The 26,504-nt window shown below is 38.2% G+C and overlaps 1 protein-coding gene across 2 annotated transcripts in view; it reads left to right on the forward strand.

Moving 5' to 3' along the window:
• Positions 1-13,315, forward strand: part of LOC108246377 (zinc fingers and homeoboxes protein 2) — a 115,646-nt gene extending 102,331 nt beyond the window's left edge. For both annotated transcript variants that reach the window (XM_017433885.3, XM_017433884.3), the window contains 2 exons: positions 1,330-1,513; positions 11,327-13,315. In XM_017433885.3, coding sequence (XP_017289374.1) covers positions 1,330-1,510 — 181 coding nt within the window. In that variant the 3' untranslated portion in view covers positions 1,511-1,513; positions 11,327-13,315. The remainder of the gene's footprint in view (positions 1-1,329; positions 1,514-11,326) is intronic.
• Positions 13,316-26,504: the final 13,189 nt, after the last annotated feature.

The following is a 26,504-nucleotide window of genomic DNA, read 5'->3' on the forward strand; positions in this document are numbered from 1 at the left end:
ATTAAATTAAGATGTTAAGTGAAATCATGAAAAAAGCACATTTTAAAATGTAAGTTTGAATCAAGAAACACAAGGAAATTTACTGATGAACAGTCATAAAGTGCAACGAAGGAAAGAAAAATTCTGTTTCTGTGATTTTTCACTTTTAACAACATTGTTGAAATGAGAACGTAACAATTAACAACTACTAAAAATAAATACGTTCTGAACAGAGAGATCATGCACTTTTATTGTAATGCAGCATGAATTAAAACCACTTACACTGTGGCATGGGTGTGTAAATTAAATTATAAATTAATTTACGTTTTAAAATAAGCCGCCTTGCAATAATTTAGAATTTACATAAATGGCAGCACATATCCATAAGAACATATCAAAAATGTATTTTTTATCCAATTTATTTTACTTTGTCACAGCTTTTTTACATTTTGCTGTTAATATTTTTATTTATTTTTGTAAAGTCTCATTCACAACCTACAGTAAGTCGTCTTACAGGCAGTCTACAGGAAAAACAACCAAACCATCAGCGCCACTTGTGTGTGTTTAACTCTGTTGAAGGTCGCAGACTGGCTGTAGAGACTTCTAGTCCTGCACACACAAATTCAAGAAAGCATACTGAATGTATAGAACCTGAACTTACTGTGTATGCTTGAACCAAGTCAGGAACACAGCTAGTAGGGGCTTTGTGATGACAGTAAGACGCACAAGTTACGCCCGATCATTGTGGGATTCGTGTTCAGGTTCCTCACGTCAGAAGTATATCTCACTTTCTGTCCCCTATTTGTGGTGAGCATGCAGCTCAGGTGACCCGCATCAAATCAGTCAGGCATGCAACCAGTACAAGACAAGTACTCTGTCCGTACTATTTCTCAAACTCCCTGTTGATGATCACTGGGACCCTGTGACCTGGCTGGGAGTGATCAGTCCCTGTGACCCATCCAGAACACGAGCAGTGGGTTGTGAGCTTGGCTTAAAGCACCTAATATAACTAGTCTGATTAGGTTAAATTTTGATGTTGTTCCTTCTATTATCAAAGTTTAACAAATAGGTCAAACTGTCATTTTTTTTTGAACATCTAATTTCCTAAACCTAATCATCTTTAGAGGAAGAAGAGAAGGTGCAAACTAAACAGGGAACCAATTTTAAAACACTTATCCAGGGCAGCCCTGATGGAACATTAAGATATTAACAATCATATGAGGCTCATTAGTAATGTCCATTAGGGTTAGGTAGCTGTATATAGGTCAATAAGTGAACTTAATGATCCCTCTGCACTGCGTGTTTTATGTCTATTGTTACCATAACTGTGGTGTTAAAATGGTTTAACAGACTGAGGCAGCAGAGTGTGGCGGAGATGAAGAACGGGGCTCAGAATGGCGGAGTCTTGGGAGGAGCGCGGGAAGTGTTCGGGAGCTGGCTGGAGGACGGACCTTTGAGGAGAGGAAGAGAGCTTCTCCTGGACAGAGAGAGGAAGATGGGGGAGGACACATCTGGGCGGCTTACAGGATAAACGGTGAGCGTTTGGTCAGCTCATCTGTCGGGTGTAAAGTTATCAAGAGATGCTCCTCTTGGCTTTTAGTCTTCACTAAATCTCAGAGGTCTGCAGCTGTTATTGTTTTGTTTTATTTGCTGACCAGTGAAATTTATGATGACCCCTTTAAGCAAAAATAGTTCCTGTAAAAACATCTTGTGTCTGTTATTCAGTCCTCAAACTGTATTAAATTCACTCCTGACATATAACCCATTCTTCCACAATGACCAGAAACTGTGGTGGGTTTTGATGTAAAATAAATCCTCAGACATTTTAGCGTGGTCTGAGCAAACAAGATTTTTTTTTCTTACATCACAGCAGTTTTGCATCCAGCAGCTACACAGAGCACAGGTCATGTTGCAACATAGACGTTCTTTCAGATAAACAACCCTCTGATGCAAACGGGCACTGGGTAAAAATTCATATCGACTGTACACTCTGAGATATTAAATCAGAAAGGATTCACTATTTTAGATGCCCATTTATTAGCATCAATTTAAGTGTCTCATCTGTCACATATCCAGTCTCCAACAAGTTGTCTGCTCAAGATAAGGTTTGCTGTTCAGTCCACAACCCCTCGATATGTTAATGTGTCTTTGGTCAAGACTGTAAGCCCCAAATTATTTCCTGTGGCAGCATCTTGCATGGCATGTCAAGGAGAAACAGATTGCAAAACACTTTGCAAACTTAGTAACTTTAAAAAAAAGGTGTTGTATAAGTGCAAACCCTTTACCATATGTTGCACACACTGTATGTTACTTGGCAGTCCCTGTTAGCCCAACGCTGAAGCAGCTTTTTCTATTTTAGACTGAATTAGTTGCACAGTTTTACAAATTTATATTTCTGCTGTGTCGACAGAGACTTAACACAAGTCATTAAGATTTTAGACTGGTGAAAAAAAAAGGTGCCAGTTCTTGTTTTTTAGGATGTTTGGGGTACACAGATTAAAAAGGCTGTCCAATGCACATAAAATATATAAATTTACTGTAAATGTTTATACTTAAAAAGTAAAAGAAAAAGAGAAACGTCTTAAAATTCACAGAAAAATCTAAAAATTTGTGTTTGGAAAAGTATAAAAGATGTTAATTGGAACTCTTCATTGTTTCCTTGATTCTCTATGGGTTCAGCAGATCACTTTTTTCAGATTGTCATTTTAAAGGGATAGTCCAGTCATTTATGAAATGATGTTCTGTCTAACAGGTATCAATAGTTAGTAACTTATCAGTCAGAGAGCGCCAGACGCCTGATAACTATAAGACAGAATATGAGTTTAAGCTCCGTTGTAAAATATAATAAGGTATATTTTTCCACTAAGAGCTGGTTTTACTCAGTGTGGCCCTCAGCGGTCCCCAGTGTCCTCTTTCCACCTCTCCATCCGTTTGTGTTGAAGCCAACACCTCGATCCCGGCTACAAACAAATGCACCCCGGCCAGTCTTTGTCTGTGTGTGTAGCTGTATGAGTTTTGGCTAAACACTTACTTGGTTCAAATTTAGGGGAGGAAAAAAATACTTGGAGGCCTAAAATAGCAGCAGACCCCCTGTTGTGTCAAAGTTTGATAGATAAAAGGCTCTGCCTAGGGCAAAGAGTGATGACAGAGTCTGCTGCTTGTTCCCTACCCTGTCTGTTCTGACAGAAGATTGAATGTCTTAATGTGTCTACATGGCTTTTGCTTATCAAAGTAGAATCTGTTCAAATAATCTCTTCAAGACAAACACCAATTTAAAAAAAGGATAAGACTCAACTTCTTACACTGTCACTTTTGAAAGATTGTCTTTACTTTAGGATGGCTTCAAAATCAGAACTTGACAGCTGAAATCAATAATCAATATGCAACATTTTGAATAACCAACAGTGATTTGCTGTCAGAGGTGTTTAAAAAAGGATTTCTGCACCTTTTTCCTTCAACATTTCAGTTCAAAAATACTTTATTTGTCCCACAGGAGACAACTGCAGGTAAGTTGGCTTGTTACCTGAAGTCACAACAAATAGATCATTCATGCTGTCAAAATAAATGCAAATGCTTTTTGCTCTCGGAGATGAAAATTTTTAAACTAAAATAGAAAAAAAATATATAAACAAATAAACAGTGTCCAGAAAAAAGAAGTCCTAAAGTTCAAATGCCTTTATTAATTAAAACAACATTTATTTACAACAAGCAAACAATTTTGCAAACCAAAGATCTTCTGTTTTGTTGGCCTTCCCAGTGGTTTGATGTTTCGCTGTGAAAAAAAAAAAATTTTCTTTTCAAAGGTATAAAGCGCTGAATGCTGCATTTGGAATCATCTTTTGGAAGCCGTTTAACCCTGCTCCCCTCAAAGAAAAGGCTGGAACTCTGGTAAACAAAAATCAGGTTTCAACACTTAAATCAGTATTAATAAAAGTGGATTCCAGTTCTTAGAAAAAAATTAATTAATTGATAAAGAGAAAACAAATCATTTTGGACAATGAAAGAAAAATTGTGGAGAAATTATGAAATAGTTTTGACTTAAAATAAGAATATTCAAATAAAAAATTAAAGGCCTAGAATCCCCTGAATAAAATGCATGTTGAGAAATAATGACGTTTGTCAAACCTTGAAGTATATGCTGTGAATAGCTCTCAGCTACTAACACATCAAGTTTTACCTCTTGATTTGTAACATTGACTGGTCAGTTGGCTGTGGCAGCCATTTTAAATTGTGTTTGCTCCAAAATTTATTTATTTCTAGAGGTACAGCCAATAATTATATACTGGAAGTTTCAATTAAATCCACCCTTTTGGTAACAGACAGACATTCAAACAAGGAGAAAAACATCAATGGCCATTAAGAACATTGATAAATATTGATTCTGTAATGCCGGATGGATCAAGAATTTGAACAAATGGGACTCAACCTGCTGTTAAAACCTTATAGAGTAACTTGTTGGCATATTTAGTTTCATGTTCCACCCACAGCACTTGCATTCCAGCTGATATTTTTTGCTAATCAGTCTTTGAACCAACAAGACATTGGTAAACCTAAAGTGTGAGGTCAGTCACTCAGCCAATTATTTGCAACATTATTTCTCCGTTCTTTTAAATAATTGGCATTAGTCACATCTGAGCATAATAAGCTGAATAAAAAGCAGGCACGTTGGTGGGCAGCACAGTGTTTTTACACTTCGTACTACACCTTTTTGTCAATGTGTTTCCCATAACAAGGATGCCTTTCACAGCAGGGGTGCTTTTTTCAGTACAACACCAACAGACGTTAAGTTGTTTTTTTTCTTCAACAGCCTTATTTATTTAATTGGGGGAATTGTTACTTTTAGAAATAAAATAGTTGTAGGCTTGGTAACCCAGGTAAAAACATTTACTGATCTGTATCAGGCCCCCAGGGCTGAAAACAAAGCAGATGACTCCATAAACTGGCCATCAGCTGACCCAATGTAGAAAGATTTGTATCGGCATCTACAACTAAACAACCTTAACTTCTACATAAATCTACATAAAGTGTTCTGATGTAAAACTGGCTTTAAAGTTTAAACAATTTGAGCATCAGCTTTAGCTGAAATAAGGCTCACTCTCAACATGTTAGTCAGTATTTAACAGTTTTCTTGTGACATAAACTCATATCAACTAGTTACTGACTAAAGGTAAGGTTTTTTACCCTTGTCATGTGTTTTGTGCATGATTGTGTTTGTTTTTCTAAAGAGTTAGCAAAATATCTCATCATATTCAGTAAGTAATCATTGGGTGCGCATCTTATCACCCCGCTTCAAGATTGCCATGACAAAAATGGCTAGAACTCAGCTTAAGCTAAAATTGGGGTGGCAGTAGCATCAACACATACTTAAATGAGATGTGCATTACATCATTTACAAGGTATGATGAAAACTGCTATACTCTGCCGCTTCTCATAAATGGTAAATGGCTTGCACTTGTATAGCACTTTATCTAGTCCAAGGACCCCAAAGCGCTTCACACTACAATCAGTCATTCACCCGTTCACACACTGATGGTGGTGAGCTACATTGTAGCTAAACTACGTAGCTCTGGGGCAGACTGACAGAAGTGAGGCTGCCATCACACCACCGCCACCGAGTCCTCTGACCACCAGGCACACAGCGGCTGAGACAGATGGAGCAGGGGCTTGAACCCACAACCCTCTGGTTACAGAACGAACCCCTACCACCTGAGCCACTGCCGCCCCTCATAAAAAATCGATCTTAATTCAAAACCGTTGCATGAACAGCAGTGGGAGATAAACATGAACAGTCATGAACACAGACCTTTAATGCTCATATACACAGTATGTACCCATTCTATTTACACAACGTCATATTCCAAAATATGACATTAATAGAGACTTTCCGGTGACGTACAGTGTAAAATAACATTTCTGACAACAAACACCGTAGATCTTTTTTGAGGTGTAGGTTTTCTGTCAAAATTTTGTCACATTTTTGAGGCAAGAAAACCCAGATATCATTTTGACGTCACGAGGGTGAACCTCCTGACAAAGCGCCCCGGGAGCCACAGAAGGTGTTTTTATTTGTCGCTCTGCTTGCTCATTAGTTGCTACAAAACAACAGCACAGATTTATTTACTGGTGCTCCTCAAGTCTGCTGTAGTCGCTCTCATAAACTCCTCCACTCTCCACCTCTCTGCTCCAACCCACACATCAGGCTCCACGCCGACAAACACAACACCAGCAATGGATATTTACACAAGAGGGTTTTTTTTTTCTATTTTATTTTATTTTACAGAGATTATAAGACTCTACTTTTATTATCCAACGTGTTTAAGCCTCAATCAAACTGTCACGCTTCCCAAGTAATTTCAGCAGTAGCAGTAAAGTGAAACTTTGTGTTCGAGTGGATTTATCAGAAGAGCCGGGGGAGGTGTTGTTGGTGGCTGTGATTTAGTTTGTGAGCAGGATGATAAATTAACACGAGCTGCGATCTAAACTCAAACAGTTTGTGAGTGCAGCCGCTCGGTTCAGGTGCCAGTTATTATTGGAGGCTGAAGTCTGCTCTCTGAATGGGTCTGACTGATTACTGACTGTGGCAGGTGAAGGCTGGAACCTACTCAAAGCTGCAGATTAAAAATTATCTCCAACTGGGAAGTCAGAGTTGAATTATATGATTTTTTTTTTCTTTGAGGGAGGGGGTTCACTTGTCAAACAAAAATATTTTCACAGAACACTCATATTTACTTTAACACACCCTTTTAGACATATTAAGTGCTGCACAGAACAATGATTATTTGATGGCAGATTATGGGCACATAAAGGTGTAGCATTAGCCTAGCATTTAGCTCAACATCTGTTAAATTGACTGAGTCAGTTGGCTGTAGCAGCCATTCTGAATTGGGTTGACTCCAAAAGTTAATCACTTGTTGATGTACATCCAGTGATTACTTCCTGTGAAATGTATTCAAATTTGCTCAGTGATTTATGAGATATTTTGGTAACAGACAGACACACAAACCCACACAGGCATGGGCGAAAACATTATTGTCCACCTTTCAGCAGCTGTCGAAAAGCTGCAGACTCTGTAGTTGTACACTTACTCCGATAAATTAAACTTTTTTTGTCCTGTCTTCCATATCTCAATTAGTTTCTTGTTGTTTTGTTGTTGTTTGTTTCTTCTTCTTTTGGCTGCATCATTTCCAGCAGATCATCTCCCCCCACCCCTCCAGCATCCGACCCTCCTTCACCACATCATATTTCTATCAACCTGAGAAACCTGGACTTATTGTAGAACCATCAATACAGATGTATTTTTCAATCTAAGAATCTATCCCTGTTTCTTCTGGGGTTTTTTGTTGTTCCCTGACTATTCTTGTCCCGACTCCTTCTATGTATTTATTAAGGCTGCTTAGCAACAGACCAACTTGTAGACACACTGCTGACATGCAACTACCACATGTACTTATTATTGCTGATGCACTAACAAATCTTTTTCTTTTTTGCTCAAGTGTTTCTTTTTTATTTGTGGAGTGATCTTTACCAACTTCTGATATAAATATCATGCTCATTAGTTTAATCACAATCCTGTCTTTAATGATTTGTCTTATTTCTGCTCATTAGTTCTCAACAAGGACTATTTAACTAAAGGCAAAAGGCTAAAAAATATGCCTGAAGACAGTCAAAACGAAAAGCTAAAAAACTGAAAAACTCATTAGAAGTCAGAAAAGTCTGTAGGTGTTTTCTCTGAGTTGAAGTTACCAATAGAAGAGTAAACATACCTTCAAAACAAAATAAGCAATCAAACTGCTCAAAATCCCTTCAAGAAATAGTTTCCCAGTGTTCGAAATGTATGAAACTGTCTAAACTAACCCCAAAACTAAATAAATGTATTCAACACAAGAAAAATAAATTAAAAATAGTTAAGAAATACTGTTTTGTTCAGATGCTGTTTCTTTAGAACTCAGAATCACTTTTCAGGACCACATTCTGGGCAGAACCACTCCCCTTTACATCCCCTACCCTGTTATCCTGCCACTCTCAACTCCATCCTCAAGTTGTAAAAAGAAAACCAGCAGCAAAGAGGCTGTTAATTTGGTTGTTTTCATCTGCTTGAGGTTTGGGTAATTTTGGATCTAAGACCCCGATAAAGGCTTTGAAACATCAACAGCCTGACTGTGTTTGGATAAATCCAAGTCGCTGTCTGTGGTCCTGAAACGTCTCCCTGTCCTCCTATCAGTTTCATCTCAGTTTTTAATATTTACTAAACTATATTTTACTCATTATGCCATATGTTTTAGTTACACTTCTCATGTCAAAGTTACAACCAGCAGCCACAGAGACAAACTCCTGCTTTCTATTGTTTATAATCCTAAACTTAATCAGAATAAACTTATTTAGACCAACTAAACAAAACTGAGGAACTGAGGAACCAACTGCACTGACTTCTAAAGGCTCTAAAGTTACAGTTCATGCAATGAGTATTTTTATTAACGCTTTTAAAATGTTGTAATAAAACCTCCAGAGGGTGGCGCCCAGGATGCATCCTAATCAGACGTCCAAACCTCAGCTGATTCATTTTGATGCAGAGGAGCAGCGGCTCCACTCTGAGTTTCCCCCAGATGACGGAGCTCCTCACCTTATTTCTAAAGCTGATCCTGGCCACCTTACAGAGGAAGCTCGATTTATCCGCTTGTAGCTGAGATCAAAATTTTTGGTCATGATCCACATCTCATGACCAAAGGCGAGGGTTGGAATGTAGACGGAAGCTGCAAAGACGCCAACAGGATCGGATAGCCCTTAAAAATGATGCTGGTACTTCATACTCCTGCAGCACTCCCCACAGAATGCTTTAGAGAACAAAAAATCACATTTTTAAATTATGTTTTGGAAATTATTTTTACATTTATTCTTTATTTTGGACTTTCTTTAAAGTTGAAAAGTAATAAATTCTAAACATTGCATGTCATAAATCATTCATGTGGTAAAAGTTATTCAGACTTGGAACCAAATATTGAAGTCAAATATGCATCCCCGCATTGTAATCCTAATGTTATTGATTTGAGAAGGACAAAGAAAAATGTTGGAAAAAGACAATTGTCTTCAAAGAATATTAATGTTGACACCGTAGATGATAAATGCCAGAAATATTCACACAAAATTTGCAAATGAATTTAAAAAAAAAAACAGTCAAACATATTTTAGAGTTTAGAAGTACCGTGTTTGTATGAACAGAAACATATTTATTTATGTTCAGGTAACACATTAGGCTTTGTTATTTTTCTCTTTCATTTTGTTGCCGTCTCCTCACTGCAAACATCAGGGGTCAGCGGTCACAGCAGCAAAATAATGTCAAGAAAAAGTAAGGACGAATATTAGTGTTATAGAGAGTCTTAATTTATGGAGCAGATTCCTGCAGTGAAAATTGATGTTGTACGATCTTCCCTGCTTATCTGTGTGTGTGTCTGTGTGTGTGTGGGCACACAATCCATTGTCCTGTCTCACTAATCACAGCAGCTCGAGGCTTCATTTAATCAGCGGAGTGCGACGCTGTGCCCCATAATAACTTATCAACAGCCGCAGCTTATAGATGAAGGCTTAATTGCCAAAACGTTGCAGTGCTTCTCCGTCTGTTATCATTTTAATGTAAAACACAGCTACAATTGTTGCTAAAATTACCTGTTTTCAAGTAATCACAATTTTGAAATTAAAACTCGTTAGCTTGTAATGTAGTTCTTACTATCAGTTGTAAGAGAAAAGGATGTTTTCTTTGCAGTGATTTTCGATATAAAGTAGATTTCTAACTTTGTAGGGCTGAAGCTACCTACAGTCCTGGTGTTATTCAGATCTGTGTTCTTCTGCTGTGCTCTGAACTGTAATGTCAGAGGACTGCATTCAAATGGGGAGAAAAGTAATCAGTGTATAAAGCTAGAAAGTGCTGCAAAAATCCTTTCAAAGCATCCACAGTCTTCAAAATTGGAATTTGATGCGTTTTATTAAAAGAGGGTGTTAAAATGTTTTATTCTTTCCTGCCGTTCTCTGTTATAAAGCACAATGATCGTCATGTCATTCAAATAAGCACTTTTTCATTAGGAAGTGTCTGAGCTGCAGCTGGACTGGAAGAGAAATCTGACCGCTCGGATGAATCTTCCTCTAAATTTTATTGAAACTTGACATATCCAGCTTGCAGCATAAATAATTAAAATATTGCACAGTTTTAGTAATAATTATTGGGTCTTTAATCTGTGGTACAGGTTTCTAAAGTTCTTGAACCATTTTCGCAACTGAACAGTTATGGTTGTGAAGTTGGGGAACAATGAACCACAGATCTAAAAAAAAAAGAAATGTAAAAACATCAAACTGCTTCTCTTTCCTGCTGTTTATGTCTGTCTGCAGCAGCTGTTTCTTTCTCTCTCCTCTCTTTAAACTTTGCATTTATCTGCAGTGTCGTTGTTGGGAAATGCAGCACTGTTTTTGGTGTTTTTTAAACATAATCTACAATAATACCAAATGTAATACATTAATATGCTTCAAGTTAGACTTTACAAAGGCTGGGGTGACAGTCAATGTTTTTTGTTAAGGAATTACTTACATTTGTTTTTAAAAAAAAAACACCCCTACCATGTGGTGTGAAAAGGAAAGGGGTCGATAAAGGAAGAGATAAAATGTATTTCACCATTAATGCATGTTTACAGTCATTTAATCTGAAGGGAAACAGGCACTTTCCTATTAGGGATTTGTTACATTATTGTTTAAAACAGCTGTGAGTTAAATGAAATTCTGGCAGCATAATTAAACACAGGAGTGTGTTTAATATGATCCAAAAAATATTCATTTTTTTATTTGTTTGGGTTAATTTATTAATAAAATTGGTATCAAACCCCTGAATATTGGAACTTTCTGATTTCCTGTCACATTTAGTTCAGCTCATCTCATTAACTCAGTTATTTCTTCTTATTCCTTGTTTGTTTTCTTTCATGAAGGTAAAACAGATCATGTCAGAAAGAAGATGGAAACATTTCAGAAAAAATAAATGATGCTGCATAAATGTAGAGTATAAAAAGTTACATGTTTTTTAACACTGGACGGTGGAAATCACCATGTTGGTGTAGAACCACACTGACTGTGAGCCTTGTTTATATCAAACAAAACAACTTTAAACATTTCCTCCTAAAAGGGAAATCCATTCTTCCACGTGGAGTCCCAGTTCACCGGCACTTAAATCAGATTTGTCTCTTTCTTTAGTTTAGTTTTACTTTGTTTTTGACAGAAATAATCTGATTTCATGACTAGCTGACATTCTGCCTCTGTTAAGAGCAAAATTAACAGTTTTCAATGCCTTTTTCTTTCTCTCTGTCCACTTCAGGTGCGAATAGGATTTGCCGCTTTCACCGCCACCAATGCTGCTGGAAACATAAAGGAGGAAAGAATCTGAAGAACGGAGCAACAAAAAAGTTTTTTTTTTTTAATTAACAGATATCGTACTGTATTTTTTGTCCAAAACTGATTTTTATCTCTTGATTGTCGCATCTGAGGTCACGCACAACATCCTTCTCTGTCCTTTTAGAGGCAATCTCGTCAGTGTTCTTAACCTGAAGCAACCCCTGCATAGACGTCTTGCTCGCAACAAAAAGATGAGTTTAAATGAGACGGGCCTTCTGGGGGGTTTTGTTTGGGGACAGGAGCAAGCATGCACCCATATTAAAATCTGAGGAGTGCAAAAAGAAATTCAGGGTCACAATCTGTGAAGATAATTGAAAATTTTCATCCCTTACAATAGATTTCATATTTGTAATTTCACTTTTTACAGGGACAGGAGTTTAAAAAAGTATTATGAAACAAAACGGGAGGTCTATTTTTGTAGGGTTTTTTCAGAAAGTCATTATTTGCTTTGAATGACCCATCTGACATTTTTTAAAATTAATCTTCATAGTTTCCAACTTTCAGTGAGTTCTGTATTTTGTTGTTCTCGTGGCTCCCACCCAACTCCCGTAGCTGTCCAGTTTCTTCTCTGTAAATAAGGCAGGGAGACTGGACTTTAAGTCCTCCTGAAGACTTTAATATTTATCTTATATTTATGACTTTCTTAACATATTCTTGGTGCATAAATGTAATGTTGATCTCTCTTTTAGCAGATGTGCTTCTAGTTTCACACAGTGCTCTGTTCTGAGCCCCCAGATGCCCACTGAAAAACCTATAGGTCATCCTTGGATTATCAGTCATCTTAAATATTTTATTATTATGATCCATTTCCATTCCCAATATGAGGTGCTTTTGCTTTTTGCACTTAAAAACGACGTGTGACATAAAAAATTTAAACAAATGTTAGCAGTTCTCCAGAATCCTTTGCCTATGCAAACGTGTGAACTCAAATTTACTCAGTAAGTGTGACTCTTGAGCTCCACTTTAAAGATTAAATGTGTCTTTTAAAAGTTCAGACACTTTCCTTTAATTTCTTTGCACTATTAACCCTCGCTTTTTGAAAGACTTTTCCTTCCCTTTAACTAGAAGATTTGTATCTTTCTAAACTTTCTGCTTTAAAAGAAGCTCAGCGTGGTTTTATCATCTCATCTTTTGTTTATTTGTTTACATTTTAAACATTACCGGTACAAGTGAAATCAGTTCATTAGCTGCGATTTACTTTAGACCCCTGAAAAGCCTCTTAAATCCTGCCCCCCTTCCCTTGAAGTCCGTCTGTAGGAAGCAGGGATTAGCAGGTTGTGAACTCGACGGATGGATGGACTGCTGGACGTGGCTGAGGTGATGTTGTGCGTGACCTGCGTTGCTATGGAGATGAGGAGGAAGGTGAACCGGAGCACTGAATGTGTGCCTGCAGCAACAGCAGCAGTCAGACTGTACACACCGACCAACCGACCGATCGACAGACAGGGTGGATTCGAAACAAACAAGGAAAAGAAAAACAGAAAAAAAAAAACAACAAAAAAGACAACAAAAAAAACGCCGCGTGCCAAAGCTGGGATCTGCTGCATTCTCACTACACTTTAAAAAAAGGGTTCTTCTTCTTCTCCTTCTTGTAAATAGGATATATATGTTTGTTTGTTTTTTTCCTGTATTGATAGATTTGTAAAATTTGCGGAAAATTTTGTTACCTTTTGTAAAATGGGAGCAATTCGTCCCCCCAGATCCCTCCTATTTTTTGTTTTCTTTCATGTTTTTTTAAACCCCTCTCTCGGTTTCTCTCGGCTCTTTTACCTTTTTTATTTGTATTTTTGTTGATGGACTTTTAAGCAAACATGGTGCCAGCAGTGGTATGCATGTGTGAATTTTTCTCCCTTTTTTTTTTTTTAATCTTTTCTCCTCTTTCTGTGCTGAACCACTACAAAAAAAAAAAAAANCTTCCCCGCTGAGAGGAGGGGTGGGAGGAGGAGGAGGAGGAGGAAGAGGAGGAGGAGGAGGAGGGAGGAAGAAAAGGGGGGACTTCGCTTCAAATCAAATCAGATTTTTAAAAAATGAAACACGAAAAGCACCTTTGAAACCTTGTTTCTTTTTTTTTCGTTCTTTTTTACTGTGCTGAAGTGAAGTCAAGTGCTATTATTATTATATTATTATTATTATTATTATTAATATTATTGTAGCCACTCTGTCTGGAACCCTTTTTTGAAGAAAAGTAAAAGAAAAAAGAAAAGGAAAAAAAACAAAACAACGAAACTTAAGCCAATCTGCACATTTTGTTCCAACGGACATGCTTGTATGACCAAGTGACTGTCGTGGATCTTTTTGTTTCAAATCGATAAGGAACAAACAACATGGAAAAGAAAAAAGAAAAAAAAACGTGTAAAAAGCAGTTATCAAACTGTCAGAATGGTGGTAAATACAGGAGGATTTAATGGTTACGATCATGCATAACACAAACTTGATAGCAAAAACCCACAATCCAGAATCATGCTGCCTGAATCAAACTTTCTCCTCTTTCTTTCTGTGTTTGTCTCCAAAGCTCCGTCATTTATTTCCCTCCGACTTTTCACACTTTTTTGTCTTTTTTTCTCGTCTTTCTTCCCTTTCTTCTGTGTTTGTTTTCTGTTTTTGTCATCTTGCACACAGTCATACATGCCTGTCATAAGCAGAAAAAAAAATGCGTAAAAAATAAATGAATAGCCTTTTATTCGATACATAACTACATGTTGGCTCGGTAGGCTTAGTCGAAACTAGTTCCATTCCAACAAGAGAGCATAATAGTAAAATCAAAATATGAGCTTCTTTATGTATTGCTTCTGCCGCTGTAGTGTTCTGGTCAGATTTAAAGATGAAAAGACTACATATATCTGAAATACTGTATTTACAAACGCAAACCAGGGCTGGCCTCAACAAAACGAGGGGTGATGGGAAGGGAGGGGGGAGGGGTGGGGTGGGTAACTCCGTCCGCTGAGCCACTGCTCAGAAACAGTCTGGAGGTTTCATGCAAAGCTCTGGCTGCTGGTGCGAGTCGATAAAAGTGCTTTTTTTATTGCTTAAGTCTTTGTAGTTTTTGTAAACCTTCAGCATCATCGGAGCTCTCTGTCGCTGAGCTGCTGCACGCCGCCGTGCGCGCCGCGCTGCAGACGGAGAGCCTCTTGGTCGATGCACCGCCTTAGAAAGCTATCCAAGAGAGTTTTATTTTTGCAAGTGCAAAAGTTTTAATTGCATATTTTTCTGATGAATGACTGAATGTATTCGCTTTGAGGAGTTGGGGTAAAGTGGTGGGGTTTACTGTCTGAATGTGAGAAGAAGGAAAGATTTGAGCTCTGCAAACTGGGAAAGTGATTAGTTCTCTTTTAGCTTGATTATATTGGTACAAATTGATTTTTGTAAGATATTACATGTAAATTTTCACAACATAAAAGAAGTTTAAGTCTTCAGATCTCCAATAAATCCTTATCTGTACATCATCTTGTTAAACAGAAGTGTGGTTTTCTGACATTTATGGGTTAAAAATTGACTTCCATTACCGGTTTACCAGTATGTCTGCAGCTCAAATGCAACTAAAATCGTATTTATTGCTGTCTCAAGTAACAAATCTTTTAGATTTGTTCAAGTTGCAGCAAAACAAAAACCCACAATGTGACCTAAAGGCTCAAATCCTTCCTTTTCTTGGTTTAAATTTGCTCTTTGTTCTTTCTGAAACCTTTATCTGTCTGCACCTGGCTTCCCAAAAAAGTTTTATGGAATTTTTTTGTGTATTAATAACCAAATAGTTAAAGATATTTTTTTCTTTATACCCCAGAGGTTGTTCAGCTACAAAATTCGGTTAGTTTTGCTTTTTTCTCCCCAAATAAATTAGGGGAATGACCTTGGCCAAATGCAATCATTTAAATAAGTGCATCTTTAATTTTGCCAATAATCAAGCCCCTTAAATGTTGATGTAACGCGTAAGGATTATGTTCCTGAACTGACCCCCAGTTATAACCACCGAGGGTCGTTTATGCCAAAAATTGCAGCACTTTGTGGACAAAATCTTTGTATCAAAGCAGATTGTTCATCTGATTTATCCCTTCGAGGATCTTTTTATACATCTTTCATCTTAAATTCAAAATCAAAATCATTGAGACAATCAAAACTTGCACAGAAGTATTTTCTTATTAGAAATGTGGATGGTTTTTCAATATTTAGCTAACATGAAATCTTTTTTTCTGTGTTGCAAATGAACAAAAAGTATGTTTTTCATGCCATCATGAGCCCAAAAACAGTGTCTTAAAAAAAATCAGCTCACCATCTTTAAAAGATGCTTCCAAAAATACTAAAAGTGACAAAAATACAACCAAAAAAACCCAAAAGATCACATCAAACATGACGCCTGCATTTGATAGGGAAACATTGGGATTTCTTTTTGGGGAAACCAGGTGCTTTAAATGTGTGTTGTTGTTGTTTTAAAGGGGAGTTGAGGCCAGCCCTGCTTCATAACAGAGATTCTGCTTCTTCTACTACTGCAACTATCAAACAACCAACCCTGGGCACAGAAACAAGCCGAACGCTGTCTCAGATTCTCCATACGAGGTGTGCGAAACTTTTAACCTTTCCATACTGTACCAGCAATTTTGCACTGAAAACCCAAATTGATGTGGAGCACCAGCTTGTTTTTTTGTTTTTCTTCCCAACACTTGTTAATCAGCTTGCGACCCAAAAGGAGGTGGAGTTGACTCAGTTTGGGTTGAACGTGTATTTGTGAAAATAGTAATAGCCATGAGTATTTGTTTGGGAAGTGTTCGAGCGCTGTTTCTGTTGCCCAGGTCAGCGAAACAACATGTTGATGTCTGCTGTATTTCAATAAAACACAGCCTTTTTCAAAGGGTACACGTTTGGCTCCTGACTGTGTGATTTTATTCTCATTCACCTAAACACAGTTCACACAAACTGTATAAATGTTGGCTTTTTTTTACCCAGGTGGTTTGAAGATCACTGTCCTTTGTCTCTGATTGTTTTTGTGGTGTTCATGGACAGGATCCTAAGGCAGAGTCATGAAGGGTGTCTGGTTTAAGGACCTCAGGGTCTCTGCTTTTTTGCAGATGATGTGGTTCTGTTGGTGCCTTCGAGCTGTAACCATCACTGAGCTGAGTGGGAAGCAGCCGGGATGAGAGTCGACTCCTTTAGGTCTGAGCCCATGATGGATCGCTCCTTCTGGTTCAAGGTGAGTCTTTGCCTCAAGCAGAGGACTCCAGGTATCTGAGAGACTTGTTGATGAGCGATGGTTGGATGGAGCTGGAAATGGATCTACAGAGTGTGCCTCTTCATCCGGTCTTACAGAGCTCGGAGTAGAGCTGTTGCTCCTCCACATCGAAAGACGTTAGCTGAGGTAGTTCAGGCATTTGATCAGGATGCTTTCTGGATTCCTCCCTCTGAAGGTTTCTGGGAGGAAACCTCAGGGCAGATCTAGAACTCACTGGAAACATTTTATATCCTCTCTGGTCTGGGAACGCATTGGGATCCCAAGGCGGAGATGGAGAGGAATATTTGGGTTTTCCTCCTGGACCTGAATAAAATGAGGCATCAATGATCTGAAGCTCTTCCAGCTTATATTTGAGAAACATGTGATCCGTGTTTATTTGAGACGTGGAACAGCCTGTTTATAAATTCTCTTGTTACGTTCATTGTCTCATGTCACTCCTGTGAAGCTGAGAAATTTCCACCAGTGAGCTGTTTCAATTATACCCACATTTCATTATTTTATATTTTTAAAGAGCCCAGAATGTAGGTCTAATTGAACAATGAGACGTAACCTTAGGAGGTTGATTTAGACTTTTTTTTTTGGTTTGTGATGATATTTTGCTTCTGAATCAGGGAGTTTTCTCAATTTAAAGCTTCTGAACTGTGGCACCCCTTTTTTCCAGACAAATGTTCAGTGAAAAGATTGGCGTTGGGTAAAAAGGCCTCCAAACACGTGAACATCTGGAGCTCGTAAACCCACAAGTTGCAAGCTGTTTGCAGGTTAGCAACTGGGAACGATACACCTGGTTCTACTGTTCTGTTGGGTTCTTCACTCTGAGCAGAACTGAGACAAAAGAAGAGCACCAGCTTTATTCTGGCCCACCAATGAAGGCGAAGCGGCGTTAATGTTTGCGTATGTCTGAATATTTTGGCGTAAAATAAATAAACAGTAAGTTTAAGAAGCTGTGAAACTTTCTGACCTCCTCCTCCTGTCATCCTCAGTGAATGCTGCGGGTCTCGTCTCATTAACCTACTTCACTTCTGAAAATGAGATTATGGTGATTTAACTGAAGAAATGAAGACAATTTAAAAAACAAAAGAAAATTCTGTGCAGCTGTGAGAGTGTTCGCCACCTGATGCAGCTGTTAGGAACGAGGAAAGGCGTCTCGTGCCTTTTTAGCATTTCCATCCTGCTCATTTTGGATGTTCTTCACGTTGCTGAGCCCATCCCACGCAAGCTGTAATATCTGCTCGGTATTCTCAGCGGATCTCACGGGGCTGGTGTTAATTTAAGTTGAGCTCTGCCTTTGGAATTACAATGAGAATAAAGGGGGCTGTAAAAAAAATTAAAAATGAATAAGAATAAAGGTGAGGAATCACACTTCGGCCTGATAGCAGCACAGGGTGGATTGTAAGCCGCTGTGCCCTCAGAGTTTGTGTGTGTGTGTCTGTTTAGTGTTTTGTGTGTGTATGTGTGTGTGTGTGTCTAAATATTCATATGGCGTGTTTGAGTTCGGGTGTGTGTCTCAGCAGATAAATCAACCTGTGAAAGATGAACGGTTCTTCTGAAAACACCTTTTGTGTCAGATGCTGCGTTTGAGCCCCGTGGGAAATCAAGTAAATGTGAGTTCTGCACTTGAAACTTTTTTTTTTTGATTCACAGTATTAAGTACTGTTTTAAATTCAAACCTTGATCAAATTTGTATTGCCTCATGTAAGGACATTGATTTAATTATGAATTCCGTGTATTGTGTATTTGACAAAATGTGTAGGTTTTCTTGTGTATATCTGTGTTAAAATGTTGTGCGAACGTATAAAATATCAGAATAACAGAACAAAGGTAGATGTTAGGGTAGTGGATTCTCAGGAGTTTGTGCAGACAATAAAAAACACCTTCAAGTCAAGACTTTGATTTTGTGTAAATGTTTAAATGAGAAATTAAAAAATAAGAATGGAAGTAAATATTAGACAAAAATAAATCTTAGCTGTTATGTTATTGTTTGTGTGTCTCTGTTAGCAAAATACCTCATGAACCACTGGACAAATTTAAATGTATATTTTGCTAACAGATGGGCTGAGATGAGTTGACTCCAAATAGTAACGGCAAAATTTTAAACAAAGATTTTCTGCAATCTGTCAGAAAATGTGTTGGAGATCAGTCTCAGCTACTACCACACCAATTTATAGTTTAATATCTGTAAATTTGACTAAGTTATAGCCACTTCTTTCTGGGTTTTAAGAGCAGTTTACTGTGTAAGCCATCTTTAATGGTGTTGACTCTAAAAATTGTAAAAGCACAGCCAATCAATGATTTATTTTTGCAGGTTTCCTTACAAATTGTCCAGTGGTTCATGAGGCATTTTGCAAACAGACAAACACATGAACACACGCTCACCAAAACAAATGTACCTGGGTTTTTTTGTTTGATTGTTTATTAAATTTGCTTCTTTATTAATCTTTTCAATACATGATCAATGTTTAATGATGTCAGGATCAGGATAAAGCAAGATAAGGTGCAACGGATGAAAACGGCTCAACTGTTGTTTGGGTTTTTATTAAATAAGGTGATAGTGGACACACAGAAATCAGGGTGCTATGTCATTGTTTTCCCAATTTTTTTGTTTGTTCGTTTGGTTTTTGTGACCACACAGATTCACCACAAATAGAAGTTTTAAAAACCTGTACATTGAAAAGCGCTTTTAAAAGCATCTGTATTTTTCACAAAGACCTGTTTGTGTGTGAGACAGGAGGTGCGAACGCAGAAGAAAATCTCTGTTTGTCAGAATCTCCGGTTTAATCTCCCAAAAGACAGAAGTTGAAGCCTCAAAGGACAAGTCTCCTCTTAGCCTGTGTTTTTTTATCATTTCAGGGGCTGATTTTTGTTGGTCCAAGTAGCTCTTACCTTGTTGTTGTATGTTCAAATTCATTTTAAATGCATTTAGTTTCACTTAGTTATTTGAGGCTTGTTATTTTACGCTGTGATTGACAGCCTGTTAGTGCGTTGGGAGAGTGTGTAGGAGGGACTTTCATATCAATGTTTAAACCCCACATCCTTACTGCACAGACTGTAGCTCCAAAATTACATTTTCACACATGAACAGAGTGTGCAGACAATTTTCTGCTGTACATTAGAGCAGCCTCCCCCAAAAACAGACAATAGAGGTTTTTGGAGTCGCTTCATCCATCTTTGTTTATATTGATGGGTGTGAGGGGGGGGTCTAAGTTTCAGCCATAATGATAACAGCTCAGAACTCCAAGTGCCTAAAGAAAAGGGATTTCAGATTGTTTTTCTACCCGGGGTGCCTTCATATAAGTTTCACAAATTATCCTCTAACATTGGAGATGTTAGAGGAGAAAAAGTATTTTTGTCTCTACATTTGTATGTGTAAACTGTATGTGAGGCCTGTCTTCCTCCAGCTCCTCCGGTGAGACTTTTTCAGCAGCCAACTGCAGTTGTATTCTGCAGCTCCCAGGTGTGAACGAGAGGAAGTGTGTGAATGTAAATCAGAGTGTTGTTGAGAAACAGAACACGTGCTCAGATAAGCTTCTCCTCATGTATGAAAGCCTAAGGACAGAAAAAAAAAAAAAAGGTGAGGAGTCCCACGAGAAATCTCTGTGCAGTTTTACCAACTAAACTCCAGGGATTTACAGCCGTTCTTGTATCTCCTGAAATGTTAAACACAAACACCAAGTTGGATCTACAGTCAGTATTTCCATCTGGAAATCCTGCACCTGGAGTCAAACCAGAGTCGGTGCGTTTCTGGTCAAGTTAGCAAACAGAGGGTGACTGCCGGGCTCTGCGGCTGCTGTATGGAGTAAATACCATTAGGTAATAAGTCTGTTATAATTGGCCACAAATGCATGTCAGATGTGCACAGCACTTCAGCAGGAGGCAGACAGAAATTATCAGCATAGCTTGTGCAATTTATTATTATGTAATTTAATAATGCTGTTCAGGCTGGAATTTAAATGCTTCTTTTCTTTAGAGCAGCTTTAAATTGTTGCATCATTTCTGGAGTGTGTTTTAGCTTTGCACCTTTTCCACCAATTTAAAATCCTAATGCATATTAATTTTCACAAAGGCTCTGGGCTTCATATTTTTCACAGTTGCAAAATCACATCGAGATACTGTGAAAGAGGTTGGCAGGATGGAGGGATTGTTAGTTCTTAGCTGAGCAGAACTTTGATCTGAAAGGCAAACATGCATCTCATGTGTGTGTGAGCTGTTGTTTTAAGGAAAATAAGGAGAATTATATATATATATATATATATATATATATATATATATAGTACAGCAGTGACAGACACACTGAGTGAAAGAAAGACACAAATGTCTGTGTTCAAAGCTTGTTTTAACTGGACTGAGGCAAAGTAGAAATTTGCTCATAGTTCAAAAGCTTGCTTCACTGATGGTATGGGGATGCACATCTGGAAATNGGATTGTTAGTTCTTAGCTGAGCAGAACTTTGATCTGAAAGGCAAACATGCATCTCATGTGTGTGTGAGCTGTTGTTTTAAGGAAAATAAGGAGAAATATATATATATATATATATATATATATATATATATATATATATATATATACGGATGTAAACACCATCCAGAGACGCAGCCATCTTCTTGAGTCAAAGCTTGTTTTAACTGGACTGAGGCAAAGTAGAAATTTGCTCATAGTTCAAAAGCTTGCTTCACTGATGGTATGGGGATGCACATCTGGAAATGTGCCATGAATGCAGAAAAGTATATACAGGTTTTAAAACATCTGCTCTCATCCAGATGACATCTTTCTCAGGGAAGGCTTTGTTCATTTCAGGCTAAACTGCAGACTTCGTCCGTTACAACAGAATATCTTTGCAGTGGAAGTGTTAAGATGCTGAACTGGCCTGCCTGCACTCCAGACCCGTAGAAAACATTTAGTTCTTCATGAATAAAATAAAATATGTGTTTGTGAGATTTGCAGATTATTGCATTTTGTTTTTATTTACATTTTACACAACGTCCCAACTTAAAACTCGGTCAAAGTTTGCTGCTCGTTTGAATGCAGAGTTCAGAGATGTGGTGAGTGCATGTAAAGCAGGAACACTGACAGTGAAAAGCCATTTTCACACATGAACAGAGTAAAACTCACATGCAGACAATTTTCTGCTGTTTGCACATGCACCTCACAGCAGGACACTGTGTGCTGTAGATCACCACTGGACATGCACGGCAGGGACATTTGGGTTGAGGATATGATGCAAAAAGTATGCAAGAACAGAGGATAAGGCTCCTTCATGATTGTTTTTTTTGTTTGTTTTTTTTTTGTTTCAGCATGGATCTGAATATATTTACAATGATGGAAGTGAGTAAAAAAGTGGAAAAACAGCAGCTCCTACCAGCATGCACGTCTGCAGGAAATGAAAAATTATTGCTAAATTATCAAAGTCTGTGATCTTCTAAAGATATTATTGTGGAGCTGGCTAAAAAAACATTTGCGAGGAGTTTGGAACAAATAAGGTGGATATTTGCATTCCCACAGGCAGCCCCTTCTGAACATCGCTGGAACATTTCAGGGTGGCAGTATGTGTGTGAAAATAATGTCACGCAGGTGTTGAAATGTTCTTTTTTTAAGAGAAATAGATTTCTCCTTATCAAACTAAATATTTACACTCATGCAGAATAACAATCTGAAAGGCTGTGGATCCAGTCGGAGAAGTATACAGCGGTTAAAGGTTAGGCTCTGCAGTTCCATAACCTGCAAAGACCCACTGGCTTGTCTCAGCTTTTTTTATTTTTTCTTCTGCCAAAGTCTCAGTTCAGAGCAAGATCTTTGTAAAGCTGAAACAATGCACAACTTTTAGTCAAACAACAGTTAAACATGAAGGACTCTTCATCAGAAATATTTTTTTCATGTGAAAAAGAGCAGTTTTCTCTCATTCAGCTGTCTGAAAAGCTTTTGTGCGTCACGCACGTCCAATAAAAAGACTTTTTCCATGATTTGTGACCAGCGTGCTCGCTGCCTTTAAATCTTATTCTGGTTTTCAGCCGGAGTCTATCAGAATTCGTATAAAATGATGAAACACAAGAACAGAGATACCATTTAATATGGAAGCAAATAATCAGGAGCACAGAGTAACAGATAAAAACTAAAAGTGATGCAGAAAAGCAGAATTTAACAGAAAACTTGTGCTTTTAAAACTATGTTGCTTCAAGATCCTGCTTTTTTTATCTGTCCTTTTATCCTTTTATCTACCCGTAGCTTTTTATTTTCTGGGACAGTCAATCACAGCAGAATTATTTTAGATATTTAATAAAAACCGGGGCAGACGTGTCGAAGTTTTAATGGCTTGCTGCTTGTCAACAGTGGGCCCGTTCTGCAATCAGCTGAGACGTTGGGCCTCACCAGGAAACTGATGAGAAGCCATCCTTCTTCTCTTCATTATTTTTCAGCCTTCGTGCACAGCAGGTTTGTGACCCGCAGCCGGCTGGCTCCCATTCAGCGCTACAACTCTCAGAGAGCTCCGCCGTATAACTGCAGCTGGGAGGCTCCCATTAAAACTTTGGCTTAAAACGCAGAGCTGATCCACTGAAGCAGATACTAATGCCGAAAGAGAAATCCCTGCTCTGAGTTTGACCCGTCATAAATATTCAGGTAGATGTATTACCTCAGAGCAGAGGCTCAGTGATTTCTCAGTTTTTACTAGATTTCACCCCACAAAAGCCCTCAAACAGCTGGTTTATGTCCCTGTTGAGCCTCAGGTTGACTTCAGAAGTTTATCACTGGTAGATGAACAGCCAGTGATTACTTTCGGAGAGTTTCATTCAAATTTGTTTAGTGGTTCATGAGATGTTTTGCAGTACAAACACCCACACAAACACAGAAACAGGCAAAAAGAAATAAAACATTATCAACCTTTCGTCTTTTGCGGCGGGCGATTTAAAAAATATGCTAAAAACTGTCAGCCGTGTGGTTTGGTTCCAGCCTCCAGCTAACTTTAAATCCCAACAATGGGATTAGGATGTATTTCAGCTGCCTTGAATTATTGAAAAAAATCACAAAACATTTGTAAAATCTCAAAAATCTGACAATAAATTGGAAATAATGAATTTATTATCATTAGGTGAATCTTGAAATGTCTCCTTTGAATCTGTAAATAAATATTTTTTAAATGTTGAATCAGTTGTGAAACGTACAGATATCCCAGCTTCATCTCCTTGTTTAATACAGATTTCTAATTCATCATGAAATATTTCATCTGCAGCCCATGACTGCTTTAATTTAATCCACTTTAACCAAGTTTCCATCTGTTTAAGTGCTATTGATGGTTTGTTTTTCTTTTCCCTAGATAAATCTCATTTCATTCTGCTGATTCCTTGCAGGGGTTAAGCTCCAGCCCTCCCCCTGAGACCCTGACCAACACCAAGCAGATGCAGAAAATGAGTGAGTGAGAAAATGTCTGTTGATCCATTTCTTTTAACAAACAAGTTCATTTGTTTTGCTTTTTTCTGTTTTCAACGCATATTGCTTTCCTGTCCTGAAATTTTATTGTCTCACTTGGACGAGTGGGATTTGTTTCTAAAACACTTGAATTAACATCCTCCAGAAGTGTTGGTGTCGTATTTTTTGTCAGGGGTTGAGTTGGGCCGTTCACTTGACTTCCACTCTCCAAACTTCTCCAATTAATTTCTATTTTTTTCTGGTGGTTTTCTTATAAAATAGCATCTGCCGTGTTGTAACTGATAAACTTTATGTTGCTAATGGTGAAAATCCTCTGACCTGTGATTTTTAATCCTGATTATTGTTGGTGTGGGCTTCAATTCTAAGTTTTCTTTTTAAATAATTGTCCAGAAGAGGTGTCTTCTTAAAGATAAAACTGTATTGTCACTGTGGTTTGCTTTGCCACCTGGATCCATCTAGAGAAAGGAAAAAAATATATATATTCTTCAATCTAAAACCATCAAGCGACTCAAATCCCAAGTTATACAAACCACAGAAAACATGCCAAGTGTACTGAGAGCAGTGATGGGAACCACAGCAGTGATCTGTCTTCGGTTGATGGCAACATAACCATGGGGTCAGCCATTTGACAACCCAGCACCAGCATGATGGCTGAGAGTTTTTAGATCTGGGCTGGAAAAAAAAGGCACACCTGCCAGGAATGGAAAAAAAAGGTTAATCTTGCAACTGTCTCAGAAAGTGCTCAAAGAGAGAGTTTATCTAAGAGCTGGAGCTGACCAGTGTTCCAGTGTTTCTGTGTCAGGCAGTGAAGAGTAAGGCTGAAGAACTGGTCTCCTTTTTGGTCATCCTGGTAAAATTAAGTCCAGCTAGTGATGTCCCTTTACTACCTGTCAAAGTTACCTTCTTCAAATGGAAACACTGGGCATCTTTGAGTGTAGAAAGTCCACCTGTCAACGGTTCAGTTCAAAGCAGCAGAAAATGAGTGTCCGTGTTTCTGAAAGCTTATTTTTTTATTCAGGAAAATGGTAAGAAGACATTTTAGTTGTGTTTTTATAAAATTACACCTTCAGAACTGAATCCATCCATCCATCCATCCATCCATCCATCCATCCATCCATCCATCCATCCATCCATCCATCCATCCATCCATCCATCCATCCATCCATCCATCCATCCATCCATCCATCCATCCATCCATCCATCCATCCATCCATCCATCCATCCATCCATCCAGCGCAGAGGCAACAGGTCCAGGAGGGAAACCCAGACCTCCGTCTCACCAGAAACACCTTCCAGCTCCTCCTTGGGATCCCGAGGTGTTACACCTTATTAATGAGCCATCATTTGCTAATTTCACAATAAGCACAGTGCATTTAATTAAGCAGTTTTGTATGGCCTTTATTTCTTTATCCAAGCATCACATGCTTGAGTTATATGATAAGAGTAGAGGATAGTTTCCTCTTTTCTGGTCAGAATTGTCATCTGGTCACTTTCAAAGGTGAATTAAAAGCTTATTGTTGGCTATGTCAGCAAAAATGCCTGTTTTACTATGCATCCAGATATAAAAAGTAACAACTTGTCACACACTGATAAATGGTAAGATAATAGAAAAAAAAGAAAACTGACATTAGAGTGTTTCAGATTTATTGACTGATGATTTGATTGCAGGATAACCATATTAGTAATTTCTCTTGCAGGAGAGACTTTCTGAATCCTTCACTAATCAGTCAGTTTAGATGAAATTTTATGGTTACAGCAGCTACATTAGGTGAAAACAGCTTTTATGCTTCCTAAAATTAGTTGTATTTACAGTACTTCGTTTTCTGATGTTTTCCGCAGCTAGTGTTTCCACAGATCTGTAACATGTCAGTCATCGACTGCTGATGTGCAAGTGTGTGTCAAACTTGTCAAAGGAGTGTTTCCACCCATAAACTACGAGTCCCTCAAATCAGATTCACACACACACGCACACACACACCCCTGTCACAAGTGTCACCACTCGTATGTGAGTGTTACTGTATCGGCAGCGCTGCAGAAACACATCAGCAGCCCTCAAACACACACACACACACACACACACACACACACACACAGATCTCAGTTTAATGGAGCATTTTACAGGGAAATCTTCATGTCAATGAGGGAAAAAACACACACATGCACACACACACACACGCATACACACACTGCATGAACACAGAGCTAAAAGGCAGAAGAATAACCACACTCTTACACTGGAAGCACTTAGTCAAACACACACATGCGTTCCAGATTTGGGGGCACGACAGCTTTCATTCCCGACTGCAGCTCCGTATCTCACAGAAACACGATTTCACACTGAACTTTTCAACCCCGTCTTTCAGCACAAGAAGAAAGATGGAGGAAGAGTACGAGCAGAAAAATAACTCTAAACACATCAGTATTTTTGGCAGCTGGTGAGTGAGGCGATGCTTCAATGTGCATCCCC

Source organism: Kryptolebias marmoratus, linkage group LG5, assembly GCF_001649575.2.
Source record: "Kryptolebias marmoratus isolate JLee-2015 linkage group LG5, ASM164957v2, whole genome shotgun sequence".
Taxonomy (NCBI): Eukaryota; Metazoa; Chordata; class Actinopteri; order Cyprinodontiformes; family Rivulidae; genus Kryptolebias; species Kryptolebias marmoratus.